Source organism: Myotis daubentonii, chromosome 19 (genome assembly GCF_963259705.1).
Source record: "Myotis daubentonii chromosome 19, mMyoDau2.1, whole genome shotgun sequence".
NCBI lineage: Eukaryota > Metazoa > Chordata > Mammalia > Chiroptera > Vespertilionidae > Myotis > Myotis daubentonii.
Window position 1 is genome coordinate 26,109,069 of NC_081858.1, and position 21,675 is coordinate 26,130,743.

At 53.0% G+C, this 21,675-nt stretch overlaps 1 protein-coding gene across 1 annotated transcript; it reads right to left on the bottom strand.

The window, feature by feature from the left end:
• Nucleotides 1-4,229: 4,229 nt before the first annotated feature.
• SF3A1 (splicing factor 3a subunit 1) lies at nucleotides 4,230-21,674 on the bottom strand. Its single transcript, XM_059676023.1, has 16 exons — nucleotides 21,479-21,674; nucleotides 19,316-19,437; nucleotides 15,017-15,224; nucleotides 13,636-13,893; nucleotides 12,548-12,622; nucleotides 11,409-11,559; nucleotides 10,897-11,090; nucleotides 9,934-10,051; nucleotides 9,479-9,664; nucleotides 8,716-8,837; nucleotides 8,369-8,614; nucleotides 7,632-7,839; nucleotides 6,970-7,124; nucleotides 5,643-5,744; nucleotides 5,474-5,545; nucleotides 4,230-4,724 (listed from the first exon to the last, which is right to left on the bottom strand). Exons 1-16 carry the CDS (start codon nucleotides 21,539-21,541, stop codon nucleotides 4,623-4,625), a joined length of 2,382 nt encoding a protein of 793 aa, XP_059532006.1. The 5' UTR covers nucleotides 21,542-21,674; the 3' UTR covers nucleotides 4,230-4,622.
• Between the last annotated feature and the right edge of the window lies 1 nt (nucleotide 21,675).

Sequence of the window (21,675 nt, forward strand, 5' to 3'; positions counted from 1 at the left end):
CTATGAACATTGAGGTACAAACTTTTGTGGGGAAATATTTTTGTTTCTCTTGGCTAAATATCCAGGAGTGGGAATTTCTGGGCCCCTGGTAACTCTGTTTAAACCTTTTGAGGAACTGGCAAGCTGTTTTCCAAATTGTTCAACCATCCATCTATCTCTATATAAAAGCCTAATATGCAAAGTATCCCCTCAGGAGTTCAACCAACTGGGAGTTCGATCACTCGCTATGACATGCGCCGACCACCAGGGGGCGGCGCGGAACAGAGGAAGGCCCTAGCCACAGCCAGCAGCCGCTAGGGACCCCACCTGTGCACAGATTTCGTGCACTGGGCCTCTAGTCTCTTATAATCTTTTAGCAACAAGGTAGATACTATTAGTCCCCTTTTACAGTCAAGAAAACAGGTGCAGGGAAGTGACATCATCAGCCTAGGGTCCCAGAACTAGCTGTGGCAGAGCCAGAATTTGAACCTAGCTCTTACCAACTGCTTATATTGGGAAGCATGAGCCCATTGTATCAACGCAGACTTAACTCCCAGCAGCCTACTTCTGACCCCAGGGATTGTCAGCACTTGGAGCCATAATGCTAGCTCCTCACTTAAGTCCAGTACCATGTTGTCATCTGACAATCTATAGAGCTGTAAGGGAGACAGGCCCAGAACTGGGAAGGGACCGAAAGAGGCAGACCTGAGCGGCAGCGCCTGGAATAGTCTGGCTGGCTCAGGGGCCCGAAGCGAGCCCCAAGAGGCGGTCTTATGACTTCGGTGATCTCACCAGTCATTTCCTTGATGCCGTGTGGCCCAGACATTCTTGAAGACTTTGCTGTACAGTCTTCACATTCCATAGGCTTCTGGTTTTCCATAACCAGGGCAATAGCAGACATGGGAGTGGGCACAGGCTATTTTGGTCTTAAATTCTCAGTCTGGGAGGATCCTCCTCTCCAGTGGCTCCAGAGTGGTGGGCTCTCAGCCCCAGCTCCCAGGAGGGGCAGAGTGGGCCTCACATCGGGATGTGGGCCGATCCCAAGAAAGGGAGAGGAGCCATACACCGGGAGCAGATATGAAGCCCCAAGGCTGGCCAAGTATCTGCGGCCCTTTGACTCCGTAATTCTGGGCCTGCGTTTTAGTGGGTGCCATAATGGGTGCATTTGAATGGGTCTTTAGAAAATTCAAAGGGGAGGAAGCTTCAGGAGCAGTCTGATTCAGAGGTTGCCACCAGGGCTATCAGCCTTTTTTCTTTTTTCTCCTTTTCGTTCTTCCTATGGTTGCTTCACCCTCAAGTTAGAGCCCCTCATGGCAGCAGCTCTGGGCTCACATCTCTTTTTCACGCATCCACACAATGAATGACTTCTGATAGCTTCTGCTCAATGGTGAATCCTGGGTGGTCTTATGTAAGAAAATTAGGCAGCCTTTACTTGAGAAACATCTATCCTTTTTTTCTTGTTAATCCTCACCCGGAGATATTTTTCCCCATTGATTTTACAGTGGAAGAGACGGAGGGAGGGGGAAGAGAGAAACATTGATGTGAGAGAGACACACTGATTGGTTGCCTCCCGCACATGCCCCAGCTGGGGCCAGGGTTCAAACCTACAACCCAGGTGCATGCCCTTGACCAGGAATCGAACCTACAACCTGAACATTTGGTACAAGGGCCAAAACTAACCACTGAGCAACTCCGGCCAGGGCGGTAGCACTCTTTTTCTTTTCTAAACAGTGGATAGAGCGTTGGCCCTCGGACTGAAGAGTCCCGGTTCGATTCCAATCAAGGGCACATATGTGGGTTGAAGGCTCAATCCCTGGCCCTGGTCAGGGTGCGTGCGGGAGGCAACCAATTGATATGTCTCTCCCCCTCCCTTCCACTCTCTCTAAAAATCAATGGAAAATATCCTCAGGTAAGGATTAGCAACAAAAAATCTTATATACCAGTGTGTATACTCTTAAACATAAGCTATATTGTACTTCTTTTGTTTTTTGAATTATAGGGATAAATGAAATATTACATAAGGATTGTTATAATTATACTACACCACAGATTTCCATTCAAGTATATATCCTAACAGAACCTAATAAAACCTTTATATATATTCTCTAATGCAATGCTGTCATTTTAAAAAGTGAAATGGGTCTAATCATTAGTGGCCTCCTCTGGGCTATAGAAGTGCTCATTTTGAGCAGCTACTGCAACTGAAAGTGAAATTCCTGAACGGCTACTCCTCCTGAAGCAACTCTTTAAAATCATGGTGACTCTGAAAGCATCAAGTTGTGCCTAGTTTTCCTAGCAGTGCCACACCAGGAACATCTGTCCCCAACTCACAGTCCCGCCTGGTGAAGCCGTGAGGGCAGTGTGGTCCCCAGGAATGGAAGAGCTGCTTTGGCCTTCCAGAGGCCTCACTGGCTGCTTGACCACGGACTTACCTCATCCAAACAGTGAGGCAGAGAATCCTCAGAAGATGGAGACGAGAAAAGCTATGCAAGCAAGGAGCTGCCTCCGTGCTGCAGGCCCTGAACACGAACTGCAGTGCTGGGCCACACGCTGGGCCTGGGCCTCTGAGGGTCACAGGCTGCCTTGTGGTCAATGGGCTTCTGCGGCTGAGCCAGGACAGATGCCCATTCAGAAGCTCTGGGAAGCCGGGTGTGGGCCCCAGAGGGCCACTCAAAGGTCCCATTCACTCACATTCCTCCCAGCAGCATTCCAGCCTCATCCCGGAGGGCCTGCCAATCAGTGGAGGCGTGTCCATCGCGAGAGCCAATCGCAGGAAGAAAGGAGAGCCTGGAGTGTGGGACTCCCCAGGTCTCCAGATCCTTCCCTCGTGGAGTGAGAGTCAGATGGTGTACAGAGCTCACTTCAGAAAGCCAAATTTTAGCCTTGGCTCCTGGAGAAAACTTCCAGCAACCAGGCAGGAGGCAAATGTCAAAAAGGGTGAGGAAGAACATCCCACAGAGAGTAACATCTGAGGCCTAGCGATGACCTCATGGGGCAGCTAGGAGGATCAAACAGAGGGACTGCCAAGAAAAGGCTTTGGGAACTCTTGGGGAAAACACGCATGCGATGTTCAGAATGCAATCAGCTTTATATTTAAAACCAGGAAACAGTTACCAACAGGCTCACCTTCCTCCCTCAGATCACCTACAGCAGCACCTCTCTCCCTGTGATCACGCAATTCCAAAAATAACGGCCTGTATCTGGCCCTTACTCGGGGGCAAGGACTGTGACAAGTATTTTGCACACATTTTCTTTTCGTCTCTTTACTGTGTGACTGTGGGTATACGACTTACCCTCTGTGCCTCAGTTTACTTAAGGGTAAAAACAGGAATACTCAGTGGTCAGAGATTCGGAATGTGAGAAGGATTCAACGTGCCATTGCTGACTCTGAAGATGGAGAGGGCCACGTCCCAAGAAATGCAGGTGGCCTCAGAGCTGAGAGTCCCCCCCACCCCAGCTGACAGCAAGGAGACAGGGACTTCATCCTACAATCACAGGAACTGGATTCCTCCAGGAAGGAGCTAAGGAGCTTGGAGCAGATTCTTCCACCGAGCCTCCAGAGGAATGCAGCCCAGCCAATATCTTGATCTCAGCCTTGTGAGACCCAAAGCAGAGAACCCAGTCACACTTGGACTTGTGACTTACAGACTGTGAGCTAATAGGTAAGTGCTGTTTAAAAAAACAAACAGGAATACTCACCTCAGTATTACATGAGTTAACATTGATAAAGTGTTTAGGACAATAGGGGGTGAATTGGTTAAACTTTATAGTCCTTGGAAGAGTTCATGGCCTCAGCACAATACATTTTTTAAAAAAACCTCATGTCCCTGGGCTCACTCAGCATAAGCCACCAGCCCAAGGTCAGGAGCCAATGAGGTGATGGGTGATTCCAGGCCTGCCTGCAGGGAACCGCTACCCTCGTCTCATCTGCATGTGTCTCACGCTGTCCCCTGACCCAGAAACTGCATCTCACCCGTCCTTGTGCTTCTGTGAAGACACCTGTATTAGTCTCTTAAACACACAGGGCTATGCCTTTAGAGAGTCTGAATGCTTTAAAAGGATAATAAAAATATATCTTTCCATGAGTCATGAAAGACTTGATGGTGTCAATAAGTTAGTTAAAAGCCCAGCATTCCTCAGAGCAGAAGAGCCATAAGGCACCGTGCCATGCTCCCCCCTCCTGTCCCCCGCTCCCCGCCTTGAGTCTGGACAGGGTGCAGGTGGCCAAGAAACCAGTCTTATGACACTGATTTCACAAGAAGGGTCCAAGAGGTTTATTAGACAGCCTGTGGCAAAACACAAAATGATTAATGATGATAACAAGCATATTCTATCAGCCAAGAACCAATCGGCACGATGACACTATCCCCAGAACATTCCTGGGTTCACATTTCCTAATGGGCTGCCAGAAGAAACGAATCCCTTCAAATCAAGACTCGAACACAAAGGAATTCCAGAGACTCGGGAGGAGAGCGGGGTAGGCAGCCCTCTCACCAGTGTGGGAAGGGGGAGGGGAGGAAACGCACAATTTAAATTTCCAAACTGAGGGAAACACGTACAAGGCAGGGTCTCCGGGACCTGGGGCAGGGGGTGAGGGACCGGAGAGGCGGAACAGCAATGACGGACCTGACAGGTTTCCTCCTCTACTTCTTTCTCCCGCCTCTCTCCTTGAGGGCCAGGTGGATGACAGCGCCATTGGCCATGTTGTAGTAAGCCAGTGAGTTGGAATCCTTGATGAAGATGCCCTGGAAAACAGACGGTGTGCTTAGCATGGGCAATCTGGCCTTGAGCACACGACGCAGCCTCACTCCCAATGTCTGCTCACGTTCTGAACTGAGTGAACACAGGAGCCCGAAGGAAGGCCGGGGGTAAGGGGGGATGCAGGCACAGGGCAGGTCTCTGGTTCCTCCCAGAATGCTTTGCTTTTCCTTCCTTCCTTCCTACCAAGCCATGTTCTTCCCTTTTGTCAACTCTCCAAGAAGTTGGCCCTGACCAACCCAAAATTTTAAACCACAACACCTTTAGAGATCAACTAGTCCAACAGCCACATATGCAGAGCAGGAAACTGAGGCCCAGAGTGGAGATTTGTCAAAGTCCAAAGTGGGACAAATAGCAGCCTTGTGAGACCTGGTGGGCACAGGCCTAGCTGGACTGTCACCTCTGTCCGCGCACAAAGCCAGGCTACTTGGAACCACACTGACTGGGTGGCTCCACCCCTGGACCAGAAACCCACTAGAGCACCCCGAGAAACTGTCCCCAGGTGTCCACCCTTGTCATTGAGGCAGAGGGCTTTTAGATCCCACACAAGATTGTATTGTGACCCACTACAGCCTCACCTGTCAGGCTAACCTGCCCCCGCAATCTCTCCCAGCAGCGTCATTACTCCTTGGATGGACTCAGGTGGCCACATCCAGGCATCTCCCCCCTCCTTTGGTTCCACAGGGGACTTAGCTTTTGGGACGACCCAAGGGCTAGGACCAGACACCTGACTCACCTCATACTGCAGCTTCTGTTTCCCTGCAGGCATGCCCGTGGCTTCGTGAATTTTCACCTTGATAACAGAGACCTGGGGGACCAAGGAGAGGACATTTACCCCTTTGCTAAGGTCCTAAGCTGAAGGAAACTGCCCCTTGACCCCTTGGTTCCCCGGCAGCAACTCATACCTGGTCAGTGAGTGGGAGCGTGAAGACCAGCACCTGTCCGTTCAGTTTCCATTCTGTCTTGTCCTGCATGTTGGGCACTTGGACCTTGATGGACACTGGACCCTGCAAAACAGGAGGTGGCCATTATGCCTGGGACCCCTGAGCCGATCCGGAACTATGCTCTCCTATTCCTGGGCCAGTCTAGACGGTGTCACCTCTCCATCTGGGCTCCTGGACACGGTCCCTGATGCCACTGGGGACATGGCACAAGATTTGGTTTCTCTTCTTGAAAATGATCTCTACCCTGCCTCCTGGTGAGTCTGGAGCTGAAGAAGTGACATGAAAATGCTCTGCAAATCCCAAGAATTACCATGGGGGGTAAGAATATGAACTGTGAAATCAGAAGACCTGGGTTTCCAACTCAGCCTCCCCGCTAACTAGTAAGTAGGTCTCTCTGAACTTCAATGCCATGTCTATTAGGCAGCTCATCACAACCACTGCACAGTACTGTTGTGAGCACTAAATGGACAAATGCGCGTACAGTAGGTCGCTTTACCCTGGCACTTGGGCCCTCAAGAGATGGGAAACACTATTGGGAAAAAATGAAAGAAAAAAAGATTTGTCAAACGCACTGGGGGGGATGGGGCTGGGACTGTTCCTGCCTCCTCATGGAGCCTAACAACTTTCCTAGGGACTGAAGTGCCAAGATCCCCACCACCCCTTACTGCTAGCACCCCGACAGGATGCCCACAACAGGCAGACCTCCGAAGGGCTGAAACTGGAGGAGGCCACAAAGTAAGACCTGCACCCAGGATTTCCTATAGGGCAGCAATTTTCAACTGGTGTGCTGCTAGAATTTTTAAAACATGCAATATCTGACATCTTTTCCCTTAGATTGTCTAGTAAGAAAATGACAACAGCTGTCTGTTGTGAATGAATCAAAATTATACCTATTTTTTTGGTCGGGTTGGCAAAAAATACACATTTTTGGTGTGCAGTGGAATGTTAGTAATTGATTGTGTGTGTGCGCCAGGAGATGAAAAAGGTTGAAAATCGCTGCTCTGGGGTTGCGGGTCCCTTCCACACTCAAGTCCTGCTGCCTGTGCAGCCTGGTCTCCTCCGGCCTCTACGATAGTCCACACCAGGGAACCAATGCTGTCTGCTCCTCCAGCTGCTGACCCACGTCAAGCACATGCTCAGAAGCCCTCAGGGGCCACACTGGCTGACCCAGGCTCTGGAAGCCAAAACCACAGGAGCAGAATGGGGTGGGCCAGGCAGTGTGTGACGGGGCGGGACTGGACTCCCAGCTAGACGCTCGCGGCCACGGCAGCGCTCCGGGATCACATACCTTGTTTCTGCGAAGGAACTCCTCCTCGGGCATGAGGCTATCCTCTGTCTTCAGTTTCTTGGAGGCAGGTTCATCCTCCATGGGAGGCGGAGGGTGGACAGGGGGCATTGGGGCTGGAGCTGGGACAGGGGCCACAGGTGGAGCGGGCACAAAGGCTGGAAGGACAGGAATAAGCAGCTGTGTGAGGGGGGAAAGAGCCCAGGAATCAGGGCTGGTGAGAACTTAGAGGGGAGATTGCAAAGGTTTCCTATTTCTCCCAGTGAGAGGTGTGAAGGGCCACTCCTTGCCGAGTCTGGCAGTCAGCCGGTTTCCTGGCACGGGGACCGGGGATGCTGCCCAGATTGGGCAGCCGGGCACTGGAAAAGGGGCAGGACTGATGGATGGAGGGGTGCCTGCCAGCAGTAATCACTGTCAGGCCTTTGCGCCTGCCTAGGCTGCACAAACCCCAGCTCTGTCACATCAGACCATCTCCCCCAAGAGCTGTGGCTCCCAGCTCCCAGCTCCCAGCTCCTAGCTCAGGGAACTCACGGGGAAGCCATGGCTTTCTTCTGGGCTAGACCCCGGGCTGGACCAGCTAGCACCACCACCAGCCACTGCTCTGCTCACAGTGCTTGGCCTGCAGTCCTGACCAAACGGCCTGGAAAGCAACACGAGACACTGACCTGTTGGCACAATCATAGGAGGTGGGCGGGGTGCCATGATCGGAGGGGCTGAGGGAGGCATTGGCACCACGTTGATCCTGGGCGCGTGGATAATAGGTGGCATGGGAGCGATCACCGAGCCTGGGGGCAGTCGGACCACTGAAGCCATCGGGGGCCGGGGCATGACGGGCACTGCGGACACAACTGTGGTGCGGACAGGAGGCGGCATCTGTGGGGAGAAGGGGCCCCAAGGTCACAGAAAGCCCAGGAGGGACTCACAGCTGGCAACTGGTCACCTGCAGACTTTGAGGAGGGGGCTCCGACTCAGCCCCTTGGGGCTGAGAAACTGCAGCCTCACCCGAGGCTCTGACGGGAACTTCGCCGAGAGGGGCCCAGGGGCAGCACTCTTTCCACTTGGACTCAACCAGCCACTCATGGCAGACACTGAGAGCCAAAGAGGCTGACCTTGACTGAGCTCCTGGAGATGAGCCAGTGCCCCTCAAAGGCCCATTAAGCCCTGCAGCCCCTCTCTGCCCGCAGCCTGCTTTGCATCTGCCACTTGCCTCCCTCCCTGCTCGATCCTCCCACACAGAGAGGAGGTCAGGCCAGAGGTTCTGACTCCCAATTAAAGGGTTCTCTGTATCTGACCCACTCAGCACTCAGGCCCTGCACTCAGGCAGTTGCCCTTCTCAGCCAACAGCATCCAACCCCAAGAACCACACTCTACAAGACCAGTGACAAAGTGGCTGCTGGCTTACTGCCGGTGGCCGGGGCACGGAGGTGATGGGCGGGGCTGAGCTGGGTATATTGGTGGCCGAGGATGGAGGTGGTGGCTGCTGGGGGATTTCATTGGGCTTGCTGGGCCCGATTTTCTCTTTGGTATCATCTTCGGGCACCAGGCCCTTCGCCTTGTGGATGGCCTCGATCTGCTCCTGGAGAGTGATATTGGCCTGCGCAGCCTGCTGGGTTCGAGCCATGCTGCCTGAGTGGCCATCCCAGGTCACCTGCAAGGGAAAGCGACACCACAGCTTGTCAGGACACCGAGAACAGAGCCCCACGGGGGAGCCTGAGGGCAGGGAAGGCTCTAGGATAATCCAAACTGCACCTTTTCCTCCGGCTTCTGGATCTCCTCCTCACCGATCTTCTTACCAATGGCTGTCTCCTCTACACCGAAGATGTCGGTACGTCGCTCGGCCAACTGTTTCAAGCTGCTCTCGATATCCAGACCTGGAGGGAGACGGACAGAAAGCGACTCTGAACCACATGCCCTTCTGACAAGGCAGCAGCTCTCCTGGTGCAGGGTGGAGGCTGGGCCCATGGGACAAGGCTGACTCTGAGTCCAACCCAGCATGCCTGTCCTCTGAGCCGAGGGAAGGCTGCCCCATCAGCTCTAAAGAAGCCTATAAACCAGAGTTCGTCCAGCTCCTTGACGTATGAAAGGCAATTGAGAGGACAGGGTCACGTGAGTCACAAGTAGCAGAGTCAAGACTGAAAGCTTGGTCTCCCCCCTGTTGCTGCTTCTCACACAGCAGTCACAGGAGTGCCGTGTCGAGTCTCATTCTAAGCCGCAGAATGGGCACCCCACCCAGCCAGTCAGACCTGGCTCTGGGGTGTCAATGGGCACATGCCATCCCTGTCAGGTGCCTGTCTTTGGAGGCGTCCTATCGATAGTCATTCTGCAAAATGGGGGGTCCTTCTGTAGGACCACAGGCTGTACATAACCTTGAAAGCTTCTGTGGAGCTCAACTGCTGCTTTCTATGTTTGCTTAAGGCAAGTTAACTGTAGTTTAGAGATTCCCACAGGTCAAAGCGAGTCAGGGCTGAGTCAGAGAAGGGGTGTGGACTGGGTGGGGGCACCCCCACCTCACCTGGAGCGTACACCTCGTCATCGCTCTGCTTCTCGCGGATGGAGCGATCTCGCTGCTCCAGCCAGCGGGGGTCGAGCAGCCCGATGCGCATGTGTTCCTGCATTTTGCTGGCAGGGATCTTCTCCCCCGTGATGGGGGACACGAGGTACTCATCTGGGGCGGGGGCTGGAGGCAGGGGCTTGGAAGCTAGAAGGGAAGAGATGCCTGAGTGAGAGCCCCGGCGGCAGCCTGGGTGAAGAGGGTGTGGTTTCACTCGTGCATCACTCATCTGTGACACACCAGTCAGTGCCACACGGTACCTGGCGCTGGGTGAACTGTCAGGGCGCCAGAGATGGCTACTCCCTGTGACCCCCAGTGAGGCCTGGGAGGGAGGGGCTCCTTTAACAAGCCGCCTCGAGCCATTCTAGAAACGGGCAGGTCTGAGGCACATATGGGGGCGGGAAAGCAGGTTGTACCTTTGGGGTCGTAGTCCTTCCTGACAATGACCTGGTCTGGAGTCGGGGGCAGAGGCGGCGGCATGGGGGTCTCTGGGGGTGGGGGCACTTTCTGCCCTTCTTCTTCATCATCTGAGCCCTGAAAAGCAAAGCCACGGTGGGATTTCAAGAGGGGCGGAGAAGCCGCCTCTCTACAGCCGAACCCTGAGGCTCCCAGGGCGGCAAGGTGCCTAGGCCTACAGCCAGTGTCCATGTGCTAAGCCTCCCGGGCAGCGAGGCCAGCCGGCAGCCAGCCAAGCTGCTTCCTCGCAGCATGAATGGGAGTGCTGGGGGCCGGGTGCTAGCACTCTGCCCAGGCATTTCCAGCAGCTGGCACCGGGCGGTCCCAGGAGGCCAAGGGCACTTAACATGCCAGGGAGGGGTGCGGGGAGAGCAAGTCAGTGCTCGAGGGTTGCTGCTCAGAGCAATGCTGGGAGGGAGAGAGGACGTCCATTCCCACAGACACAGGGGCCTTTCTTCTCAGGCTGCACGCAGATTCTTTCTGAGGGAAGGAGAACGGCTTGGCCTGGAGCCTCGATGCCGCCTGGAAGGCCTGGCTCCAAGAGGGTGGAGGTGGCCGAAAGGAAGCACAGGCCGCACTTAGAAAAGCTCGGGATCTGCTGATCATTTGGGCCGAAGCTGAGGTGTAGAGGGTTCCCTGGCTGAGAGCTGGCCTGGGTGGTGAGGAACGGGCTCTGGGCAGAGGGGGAAGGTGGCAGAACAGGCTGGCACAGCGTTCAGATCCTTGCTCAAGAATGAACCTTTGTTGCCCGAGCTGGAAAGGGGCTCTGTGCTGCTGGGTTCGGGCAGCTGCCTTATTCAGGGCCCACGCCTCCCTTCGAGGTTCACAAGGGGCTGGATCTCGGACTCTGGTGGAGAGCACCCCCTTCTCCTTGGGCTCCAGGGACAAGGTCATCTCACGCCTGTGCAGGCCCAGGGACACACCTCGTCCATGTCTTGCACTTGGGTGTCCTGATCCAGCTGGGAAGGAGGCTCCTCCGTCTTCTCCTGCTTCTCGTCCTCTTCATCAGACTCAACCTCCATCTCCACCTCCTCACTCTCCCCGAACTTCTCATAGCGCTCCTGAATGAGGATCCGCGCCCCCAGCTCCTCCGGGGTCGTCGGGGGAGGGAAGTTCCCTGGGGGAGGGGGAGACGGAGTCGAAGGGAAGCCTATAGAGGCCCAGCTATCCTCTCTGCCCGCCTGAGCTTTCCGCGGGCTGGGGCCGATTTCTCTCCCATCCAGAGCCCACCCGGAGTCTGACACCGTGAGTATTCGCTGGACTAGGCTGAGCTGGGACAGTGTGGGAGAACTGAAGTCCTCCGGGAGCCGAGGGGAAAGGACACAGCCTCCGAGGAAGTCTGCTGTCCTCTGGGACACCCGCACGAGCTCTCCCGGGGTGGCCCTCAACTCCTGGCTTCCCATCGGGCCGCAGGCCTCCCTCCTCGCAGACCTACCTTGCTCGTTGGGCTGGAAGTCCACCGTTTCCACCACCACAAAGTCATGCCAGTCGATCTGCGCGTAGGCCACCCGCTCCTTCTCCTTCTCCTCCTCCTCCTTCTTCCTCTCACGCTCCTGGAACTTGGCCCACTCCACGCGGTAACACACCTGAAGAGCCAGGACACGGCAAGGCGCTGAGCGGACAGGGTCTGCTCCGATGGAGGTGTCGCCCAGGGCCTGTACAAGCCAGCACCTCCTGCAGAACAGGGAGGAGGCCGCCCTGCTACAAAGGGGGCGCTGTGGAGCAAACTATGGCATCTGTGTCTAGTCTCAGCCAGGCCCGGAGTTCGGACAGGATGACAGCCCTAAAGCCACAGAAACCTCCTGCCGAGGCCCGAGGCCAGCCGTTTGTCCGAACCCCGGAGTTTTTTGCTCGAGTGAGCGAGGAGCTGCGTTCAGAGGAAGTCTGCGTGACAACCAAGTGCCCACAAGAGAAGCGGCCTCAGAGCCTGTGAAACAAAACATCCTACGACCATCCAAAACCGCCATATTCGTTGAAATATGTACAACACTTCTCTAAAAATTGAACAAACATTTACTGTCTCCTCTCATGAACAGCAGCAGCAGGAGACGGCAAACGTCAGCAGTCTCCTCGATCCACGTCGTTCTGATGACTCCCGGAAGGAAGAACTTCAACCTATTCAGGTGCTTGATGACATGAAGTCTTAAAGATTCTTACATGAAGGTGTCTTGAACCGTGTAGGCACAAAGCACTACAGCACATAATCATATCAAATGATTCTAGAAATGACCATTGCTACCCACAGAACAGCATATTCGTCTACAAAATTATTAAGCTACTGCTCTAAATATAGCAAGACCTGGGCCACAACAGGCAGCTGGGCTACAACAGGCACCTGCTCAGGAGTTGGCTTCTCTGAGGGTAGGAAAGAGGGAGGCCTAGTGACGCTGAGAGCAGAGCAGAGAGTTGGGGCACAGAATCCAGGTTCCTTGGCCTTTGTAGCAGAAGGCCCCTCTCCACCACTCCTGTGCCCAGAACATAACAAGGCACTGCCTCGGAGATATTCACAAACGTGAAACACAACCCAACAATCTAACTCCCACATCAGTGACTGGTCATAAAAAATGAGTTTACCTGGTCCAAAACTTCTCGGGGGTTCTCGGCCTCTTTCTTGAGCTTTGTAAATAAGCCTTTGGGCGGAATCAAGATCTGAAACACAGAAGTTATAAAGCCACGGTCAGCGCAGCACAACCCGGGACAGGGGGGGCCTTCCCTGGCCGTGGAGAGGTGCGGAGGGAGAGCATGGGAGTCTGGGTCCCAATCCCAGAAGTTATTTAACTTCTGTAGCTTCGTTTCCTTCTACAAAATGGCGACACCACTTAAGTTGGCATTATCAACTTAAAAGGCTGCTGTAAGAATCAGCAGGCAAGGATGCAAAACCATGGCAGGTCACCCAGCACACGGTCAGCATGTAGCTACTTATTAGCTGACAGACCATGAGTGACTTCAGCTCTCTGAGCCTGTTCCTGCTTTTAAAAAAGGGGAGAAAACACTTTTAGCTCATGGGTTCTTATGAGAGTTAAATTAGGTAATAGGAGACAATTACTACGGGCTTGCTGCTTTCTCAGGCCCTATGCGAGGCGCCTAAAAATGTAAATGTACTAAAAAGCAGCTAGCATGCCCGGCATGCATGGCTCAGTGGTTGAGCGTTGACCTATGAACCAGGAGATCACAGTTCGATTTCCAGTCAGGGCACATGCCTGGGTTGCAGGCTCCATCCCCAGTGGGGGGCGTGCAGGAGCCGATCAGTGATTCTCTCTCACCATTGATGTTTCTATCTCTCTCTCCCTCTCCCTTCTCTGAAATGAATAAAAAAAAAAATATATATATATATATATATATATGTATATATATATATATATATATATGTATATATATATATATATATATATATATTTTTTTTAAAGCAGCTAACAGCACGTGGCCTTGTCACACAGCAGGCACTCACCTAACGCAGTTGTCAATCATGCTTTTCAATTTTCTTCAGAAACAGCAGTCAATGTTGCATTTAAGAGGGAAACCCGAATATAAACCAAGATTTCACATGGAAATAAAGTGTTAACGTCCACCCAGGGGCCCACAGAGGAATACTGTCCTTGTAGACAGTGAGTGAACAGCATGCTTTCTGGGCCCAGCACCCGGCCTGCACCCTGACCAGGCACCTTGGTGTACTGTTCCACCAGCTTCGTGAAGTAGTTGAAGAGGCTGTGCTGTGGGCGGAGGAAGTCAAATTGGTAGTTGCGCTGCTCTTTCTGCATCAGCTGGGTCAGAAACTGGCGCCCATTCCTGGCCACAAACTGAGCTGTCAGCTTCACCACATCCAGGTCAAAGGCTGAGATGGAGGGGGGGTCTGCGATGAACTCGAACTCAGGAGGGGGCTCTTTGGGCACGATGGTCTCCTGGATCACCTGGGCTTGGACCTAAGATGCGGAAGACGTGTGAGCAAGAGGCACAGGAGTGGACTGGCTCCAGAGGGGGCTCTATGCCTCTGTTCATGGTGTGGCCACCACTGGCACCTGGTGAGAGAGTCCTAACTCACAAGAGCAATTTCTCGGCCAACGGTGGCCTCAACAACCCGAAAGGCTTCCAGTGAGATCCATGCCCCTCTTTATCTCTGCTGCTGCCCTGAAATCAAAGACTAAAACTGGGGAGCAGGAGACCTGATAGGAGCAGGGCTCGTAAATCCCAACCGAGGGAGAGGGAGGATGCAGGAGGCCCTGTGTGTGTGCAGAGGACCCCACCGGAGGAAGGATTTCCACATTTGTTACCTCATCTGGTCTCCACCGGAACCATGAGGTGGAGAGAACGGGTACCGTGAATCCTCTTTGTAGAGGGAGGAACTGAGATAAGTAGCCTGAGGCCCGAAGGGTAGTAAATTGCAACGCAAGGCCTCAGAGGCTACGTCAGCCTTTCCCTCCCACTGTAAAATGAGGCACCACCTTTGCCAGAGCAAAGGAGCAGAGAAGGAAAAGGGACCAGTCTAGGCCTACAAAGAAAACAAAATGTGCCAGCCCTTCCTGTCCCCACTGACAGCCCTAATCACCCCTAGTTCTGGGCCTAGTGCTGAGGGGTAATTGGGCAGGCCAGATTGGGGGGGGGGGGGCGCCTCGGAAAGTGAGATAGAATGATGGCGTAAGAAAGGGCCCCAAAGCCTTGGACAAGGCAAAGCGAAGAGGCTGAAAGCACGCACTTTTCAGTCCTGACTCTGTGGTCTTGGGTAGATCACACTTCCCTGAGCCTCAGATCTCTCAATTGTAAAATGATCACCTCGCTGGCCTCCTCATGAGCCCCCGGGGGTGCCAATAAGACAAGACCCCTGAAGCACTGAGCACAGAGCTTGACGAGCAGTGCTAAAGAAATGCCAGCTGTCAGCAGGACTTTGCTCTCTCAGCCTGTGTCCGCCTCTGGAGGAGGAAGGGGGGGGGGGGGGCTCTCCCTGGGTGGCTGTGCGGTTTGGATAGCAGAGTTCATTACTCTCCTCTCCCTCCCGATCCTGGCCTCCCTCTCAGGCCTGGGGAAGTGAGGGGAGGGGTTGGCTCCAACCTTCTGGGGCAGCTGCTGCTGGGTGGCTTGCTGCTGCTGCTGCATGACCTTGGGGATGGCGGCTGAGGGCTCCTGAGCCTTCCCCTCCTTGAACTCGCTGACCTTGTGGCGGTAGTAAGCATGGTAAGGGTCATTGGGGTTCAGAAAGTTGAACTTGGGATTGTTGATCTCGTTCTGTCGGATCCTAGCTTCAAATTCAGGTCCATTTCTAGAAGGAGGGAAAAAGAATTAATACCTCAACCATTGCAACTGCTGAGACCCAGAACACGGCCCATTCAAGCCACCCTCTTGCCCCAGCCATCACTCCAACTGGTCCGTCTCTCAGCACCGCGGAGGTCTTCCTCGAGACCCCTGCCATCAGCACCAGGGCCATCTGCCTCCTTAGGCCTGCCGCAGGCTTCTCTACCACAGGCCCTCAGCTCATCGCTCCTGCAGCTCCTCTGCCAGTCTCGCCATTTCCAAAACCCATCTGGACTATTGCCTTTTTTTTTTTTTTCTCAGTAAGATTTATTTACTTTTTAAAAAAATGTACTTACAAGGGAAGGCATATATTACTACTTCACATAAAAATCAGTATGACTTCACTAATAAAAGGCAGGCTTAAAATTAAACACAAGGAAAACAAAGTATTAGACTATTAAAGTTTAGCTCCAAGTTTGCTGGGCCAGAGGCCAGTTTTCTTAGTTAAAAAGTGGATTACAGATGCTGCAAAGGTGTTCAAGTTATCCTAGCCCCAAGCTGAGACTTTGTCCTTTGGGTAACGAGGAGGATTAAAACAGCCACGCAAATGTGGACAATGAGACTTATGCCCTGTCCAAGCACCGCCTAAAATCAGCTCCCTCACTCCTGGGTGAGGCCGTCAGGAAACACTGCGAGGGCGCGACCCTGTGCTGCTGGGTGCGGCACATTCAGATGCAGGGAAGCAGTGAGACGGCGGGAGGCCTCCCATCTCTCTGTACCTGGGCCAGTTTCCTATCTACACCTCACGACCCCAATTTGCCTGCCTTTAAAAACCTCAAAATAATGAAAAAGACTCTCTCAGAATGTCTAGGGAACGCTGATTTTTTAGAGTCCCAACAGTAATATTTCGAGGTGTCATACATACATGGTGGGGCAAAAGTAGGTTTACAATGGCTCATACGGAAGATAATATAATAATTACTAAATAATACAAAAATAAAGTTTTGCATACTCACAACTGTAAACCTGCTTTTGCCCCACCCTGTATATAACACTGTGTCAGTCAGAAAGTGCACTAACCTTAAAGACACAAGATATGGACGTGTTCAAGTTTTGGGTTCACTACTGATGCAACAAGCTACCACACTTCTCTTTGACTCAATTTCCCATGAAAAGTCGCTCACGCCACCTTCTCTATCTTGAACTAGTAAGATCAAATGTATTAAGGAGATGCCAGTCTTCTTGAGGCATAGAGTGGCCTGCAAATGCGAGTGCCGTCACTTCTGTAAAAGTCACAAGGGCTGTTCCATTAACAGGAGAGATGACTGGGTATTAGGAGACGATGGGACTTCCTCCATGGCTCCTCCAGCAGAGCCAGCTCTCAGATGCCCCCAACACAGCCTGGCTGCCCCACTTCAGACTTTCACACCCTGGTCCTGTCGGTTGAAGATGGGGGGCAGACAGGGAGTGGGCGATGCTGTGCTCCCGATGAGCCACCATAACCATCTGTGCCAGGGTGGGGGCAACACCCAGGCCAGCTCCTCCACAAGCTCTGGTCACACTCCGTAGTGACTGACACCCTGAGGTCTAATCTGACAGTGAACTAGTACAACCAGAACCTCACGCGTGAGGAAGAAGCTTCTGTCCCACTCCTCACACAAGGCACACTACACACGAGGAGGGGAGTGAATGCGAACGCTGCCACAGCGAGGCCACGTGGCCACACCCCCAGCGGACGCCGGGGCAGATAAGGGGCGGCTGGACAGGGGGCTCCGATTGTCTCCTCTATCGCAGCCTCTGAAGCCATAACCTCGCCACATCTGGGAACAATTGACAGATTAAAACAGTGAAAAGGCAGCCATGTTTATTCTCAGCTCTTCTGTTGCTTTAGATTAGTTTAATGTTAAAATTGCATTCTCTCACAAAAGAAATGGATTTCAAAAGAAGACAGTATTCTGACTCAACCCAGCTGGTGGGACTTTTAATGGTAATTTCCACTTCAGTTCCTTGAAAGGAAAATGCAGAGAAGGGGAGACCTAACCTACAAAAATACACACACAACTTCTTTTGGAAAACCCTATTGGTTAGTGATCTTTACGGTATGCTCTGCTCCATCAATCAGTACGTGTGAAACGAAGGGTCCTGCATGTTTGCTGTATTCCAGACTGAACTGCTAGTCGTCCCTTCATTGCAATGTCAACAAAAGCATGTGCAGAGACTTTAGAAATGCCTACAAGGCAACAACAGATCTAGAGATGTGGGTGTGTAGATTTATTATTTTTAAGGGAACTTGGACACACACTGACTTCTGTGGCAGAAGAAGTTGACACAAAATTACTGGAAAGCTACTTGGCAAGTGTTTAAGAAATCTTTAAAATCCTCCTTCAGCCACACTATTTCCTTCTAAAGAAACAATCTAAACAGGAAAGTAAATGCTCGGAGACTTCCCCTCAGCTTCACTTGCCAAACTGAAATGTTGCAAACAACTTCGAAGGAAAAGGTAGAGACGGCCAGTCAAGGAAGGCCCATTGCCTCAACTCGGTGCAGCGTCTCCCGAGGGGCCCACGCAGCCCCAGACCACGAAGCAACGTGGGAAACGCTTATAACAAGCACTGGGGAAAAGCAGGATGTGAAAGTACCTCTGCTGCTGTTACAAGGACCTAAAACAGGACGCGAGGGCCAGAGGAAACGGGAAAAAGTGAAAACGGCTGGCAGAAACGATCTGGTAGCGAGGTTGTGTCGATTCTTCCTCCAACACCCCTTTCCCATTTGTGTTTAAAATGAGGGGAGAAGGGGAAGCAGGCATGTTGCTCGGAGACGTTATAAACATTTATTACGGAATACACCGCCTGCTGTCCTAAACCTGACAGGGGCTGATGATGTCCAATCAAGCACAGAACAGCTTTAACCCAATACCCAGGTTCATCAAAGCCTCTGAAATGTGATGAGACCAAGCTGCCTGGCACCGGCCACACAGACTCCCTCCCGTTTCATTTCCCTAGCAGGGTGGGAAAGGAATACATCTATGAAGTAGACATTGTATGACTGAGGGCAGCAGTCTGCTCAGGACCAGCTGAGCTTCCAAGCAAGGAGCTGTCCAGATTTATTGTGCCATCTCTTCATTTTTAAGTAATCTGGGTACAAAAAAAATTGCAAAGACAAACAAAAGATCTGTAGGCTGCTGGCTGCTGAAGGAATACTTTAAAGACCCTAAATTAGGGGACGTGTTGACCTCTGGGGTCACGTGGCCATCAAGAGGATTCCATCGGAGGACGTGTGAGTGTGTGTATGATGGGGAGGGACTCGAGGAACTCGGACTGCCTTCCACGCCACCTGACACCTGCACGAGGCCCCCGAACGGTGCCGTCCCCCTAACTCACCCTCTCATGCCTGCCTCACGACAACCCTGAGGGGCGTCTCATTCCCTTCCCGTCTGCAGATGGGTCATCCGAGGCTCTGAGGTCCTCACACAACGAGAATGATCAACCCCTTTTTGTCTTCCTCAGGCCAGTGGCTTAGACAGAGACACACTTACTACGGGTGACACAGCGGCATCCGGACATATCCTCAGGCCTGCTGTGGAAACACAGGTTCCTGGTGACTCTGGGGCTTGTGTAACTCACACTCCGCCACCGCCACGCTGTGTCAGAGGCCAGTCCTGACCACTGCCCACCTCACCGCCACGCTGTGTCAGAGGCCAGTCCTGACCACTGCCCACCTCACCGCCACACTGTGTCAGAGGCCAGTCCTGACCACTGTCCACCTCACCGCCACGCTGTGTCAGAGGCCAGTCCTGACCACTGTCCACCTCACCGCCACGCTGTGTCAGAGGCCAGTCCTGACCACTGCCCACCTCACCGCCACGCTGTCCTTTTAGGTGAGCCAATGGGCCCACACTGAGAGCGCCTCTCTATGTGGATCAAGCCTGTGGCCTGTGTCCCTGGCAGGTGAACTAACTGCTCAGATGACTTGTGCTTTCAAAGGTGCATTGACCATTCATGTCAGTGGAGTCCCGCCTGACAACACCTCTCTAAAACCTAGTGTGAACCTGTGTGGACTCAAGAGCTGTTGGCGCTAAAAATCCACGTGTAAGCCACAGGAGCAGAAGAGCTAGGTTACCTGGCCACGAAGCTGGCAGTCTTGTCCACGATATTCCTGACCTCTGGAGGCGGGTAAATGATCCCCACCACGGGCTTGGAAGGGGTGGAGTCCTCCTTTGAAGATGCATCCTCTTCTGTGGGCTGTGAGAAAAGACAAAAGTCTTGAAGTTCCTGGTTTGGGGCTGGACATACCTGAGCACCAGGCTCTCCCTCGGACTTCCTTCGGGTCAGAACCCTCTGCTCCAGAAGAGGGTTCCTTTACCTGCACTGTGCTCGCAAGCAAAAGCAGCTCCACCAGCTAGACCAGCAGTCGCCAACCTTTCGGACCTCGCGGACCACCGGTTGGCAACCGCTGAGCTAGACTGTGTCCATGACACCAGGGGTCTGCATTTCTCCTAAGTGCCCAGGTGACTCAGATGCAGGTCTCGGACCACATACTGAGAAGCCACGTTCCAGAGTCCAGAACATGGGTCCATGATCCAGAGCAAGCGATGTGCCCGGCATGGGATATTTAGTGACTGTTTGCTGAATAAATACAAAGGGGCAGCTCCTTCTGCCTTAAAGCCTTTTCTCTCTGCATCCACTCCAGTCTTCACGACCAGTCAACGCTCAAATGTGTTGTGAAACTGCACTGGACATTCAGCATTAACTCCCCGTCAGTTCCGAGTCTTTCCTCGCTGGACTTTCTTAGTAAACGAAGGGTCAAGTCTCATCTCAGAAAAATAAACTCTCTCCCCTGCCCTCATGTTCCTTCCTCCTCCTGCCTTCTCCCCCAACCCTCTTCCTCTGCTTAACATCCTAAGTTCTCTCAGCCCCCACTTGGTCCCCATCCATTTCAAGTGTTTTTGCCAGCTGCCTATGGCCAAGTGCAGCGGCCGTCTGGCCGTATGACGAATGCCCACTCCTTCACAAAGCTCTCCGCCCAACTCCCAGGCCCCATTCTCACCCGTCTTCCCTTCTTGCTCACCGTGGCCCCCAAGAAACCTTCCAGGTTTCTGTTTCACCTCCTGCTCTATCATGTTGGGCACCCCCAAACTCCTGTTCTCGGTTCTCTTCCGTCTTCACTCCGTCCTCAGGCACCCACAGCCACCTCCAGCCTGAACAATCCCACCCACATGGATGCCCCGATCACTCTGCGAGCCAGAGCTTCAGATCGATTGATTCCCGGGCACTTTTGTCATCTCTGACCGCTTTCCTCATGAATGGCCAGACAGGCACCTGGTCAACCAGGCCAGAAACGTGGTCCTCCTCCTCCTCCTCCTCCCTCAGCCTCCAAATTCAGTGACAACAGAGGAGGTGCCATACACTTTTCTAAGCACTTTACATACATTAACTTGTATCACCCTTACGAGAGCCCTATGAGGCAGGTAACTTGATTATCCCCATTTCACAGATGAGAAAACTGAGGACTAGCGCGCTTAACTGGCCCTTTGAGCAATACACACTTGTGGAATATTCACGGGTACCTGGCTCCTTACTAGCTTACAAGCTGGCTCTCCAAGGCAGCTGCTGTGCCTCATCCATCCCAGTAACGTGGGACCCAGGCTCCGTCTGGCTTGGACTGAGTACTGAGTGGATGCAGGAGAATTAACCTTCAAAGCTGTAACCCTGCAGGCTGGGAAATTAGAAATTACTGGGCAAATTACTGGGGGCCGGTGGGCCCAATTGCCACAGCAGATGCGGGATCGGTGTTTTTCCCAAACTTCAATGAGTCACCTTGGGATCTTGTTAAAAATGCAGATTTCTATTAGAGGAGCTGGGGTGTATTTCTTTCCTTTTTTGTTTACTCACATTTTAATTTTTTTAATTTAGTGTTTCAATTACAGTCTGCATTCAATATTATTTTGTATTAGTTTCGGGTGTATAGCATAGCGGCTAGATACTCATATATTTTACAAAGTGCCCCCCCATATTTCCACCTGGCACCATACAAGTTATTACAGTATCACTGACTATATTCCCTATGCTGTGCTTTACAGAGTCTCGCATTTCTAATAAACTCCCAGCGGACGCTGAAGCTGCCGGTCCACGGACTTCACTTTGAGAACCACGGGTCTAGCGCGCTGCCTCCTGGGACTTGTAGTCCCTCCAAGGCCTCCTAAGCGGCCGCTACTTCCAGCAAAAGTGAGGCGCGCCTAGGCCTAGGCCCGGGCTGCCGGTCCCGGGGAGGGGGGCGCGATACCTGTTTGGGCTCGGTGGCCACGGGAGGCGGCGGAGGCACCGCCTGCACGGGTCCCGCCGGCATGACTGCGACGCTCAGGGCTGCCAGGCCGCCTCGGTGTGGGTGAGCGGTGCGGCCTCAGAGCGGTTCCCCCGCAACGGCGCTACCACAAGTCCGCAAGATGGCGGCAGCCGAGCGAGCCGTCACCCGGGAGGCCA

What these genes read in the sequence shown, in the direction of transcription:
- SF3A1 (XM_059676023.1), bottom strand. Translation starts at nt 21,541, where the DNA reads ATGCCGGCGGGACCCGTGCAGGCGGTGCCTCCGCCGCCTCCCGTGGCC. An exon ending in TGACGAGGTGTACGCTCCAG is followed by an intron (nt 8,838 to 9,478) that starts GTGAGGTGGGGG and finishes GTCTCCCTCCAG; the next exon opens with GTCTGGATATCGAGAGCAGC. An exon ending in CGCTCCCACTCACTGACCAG is followed by an intron (nt 5,546 to 5,642) that starts GTATGAGTTGCT and finishes TTGGTCCCCCAG; the next exon opens with GTCTCTGTTATCAAGGTGAA.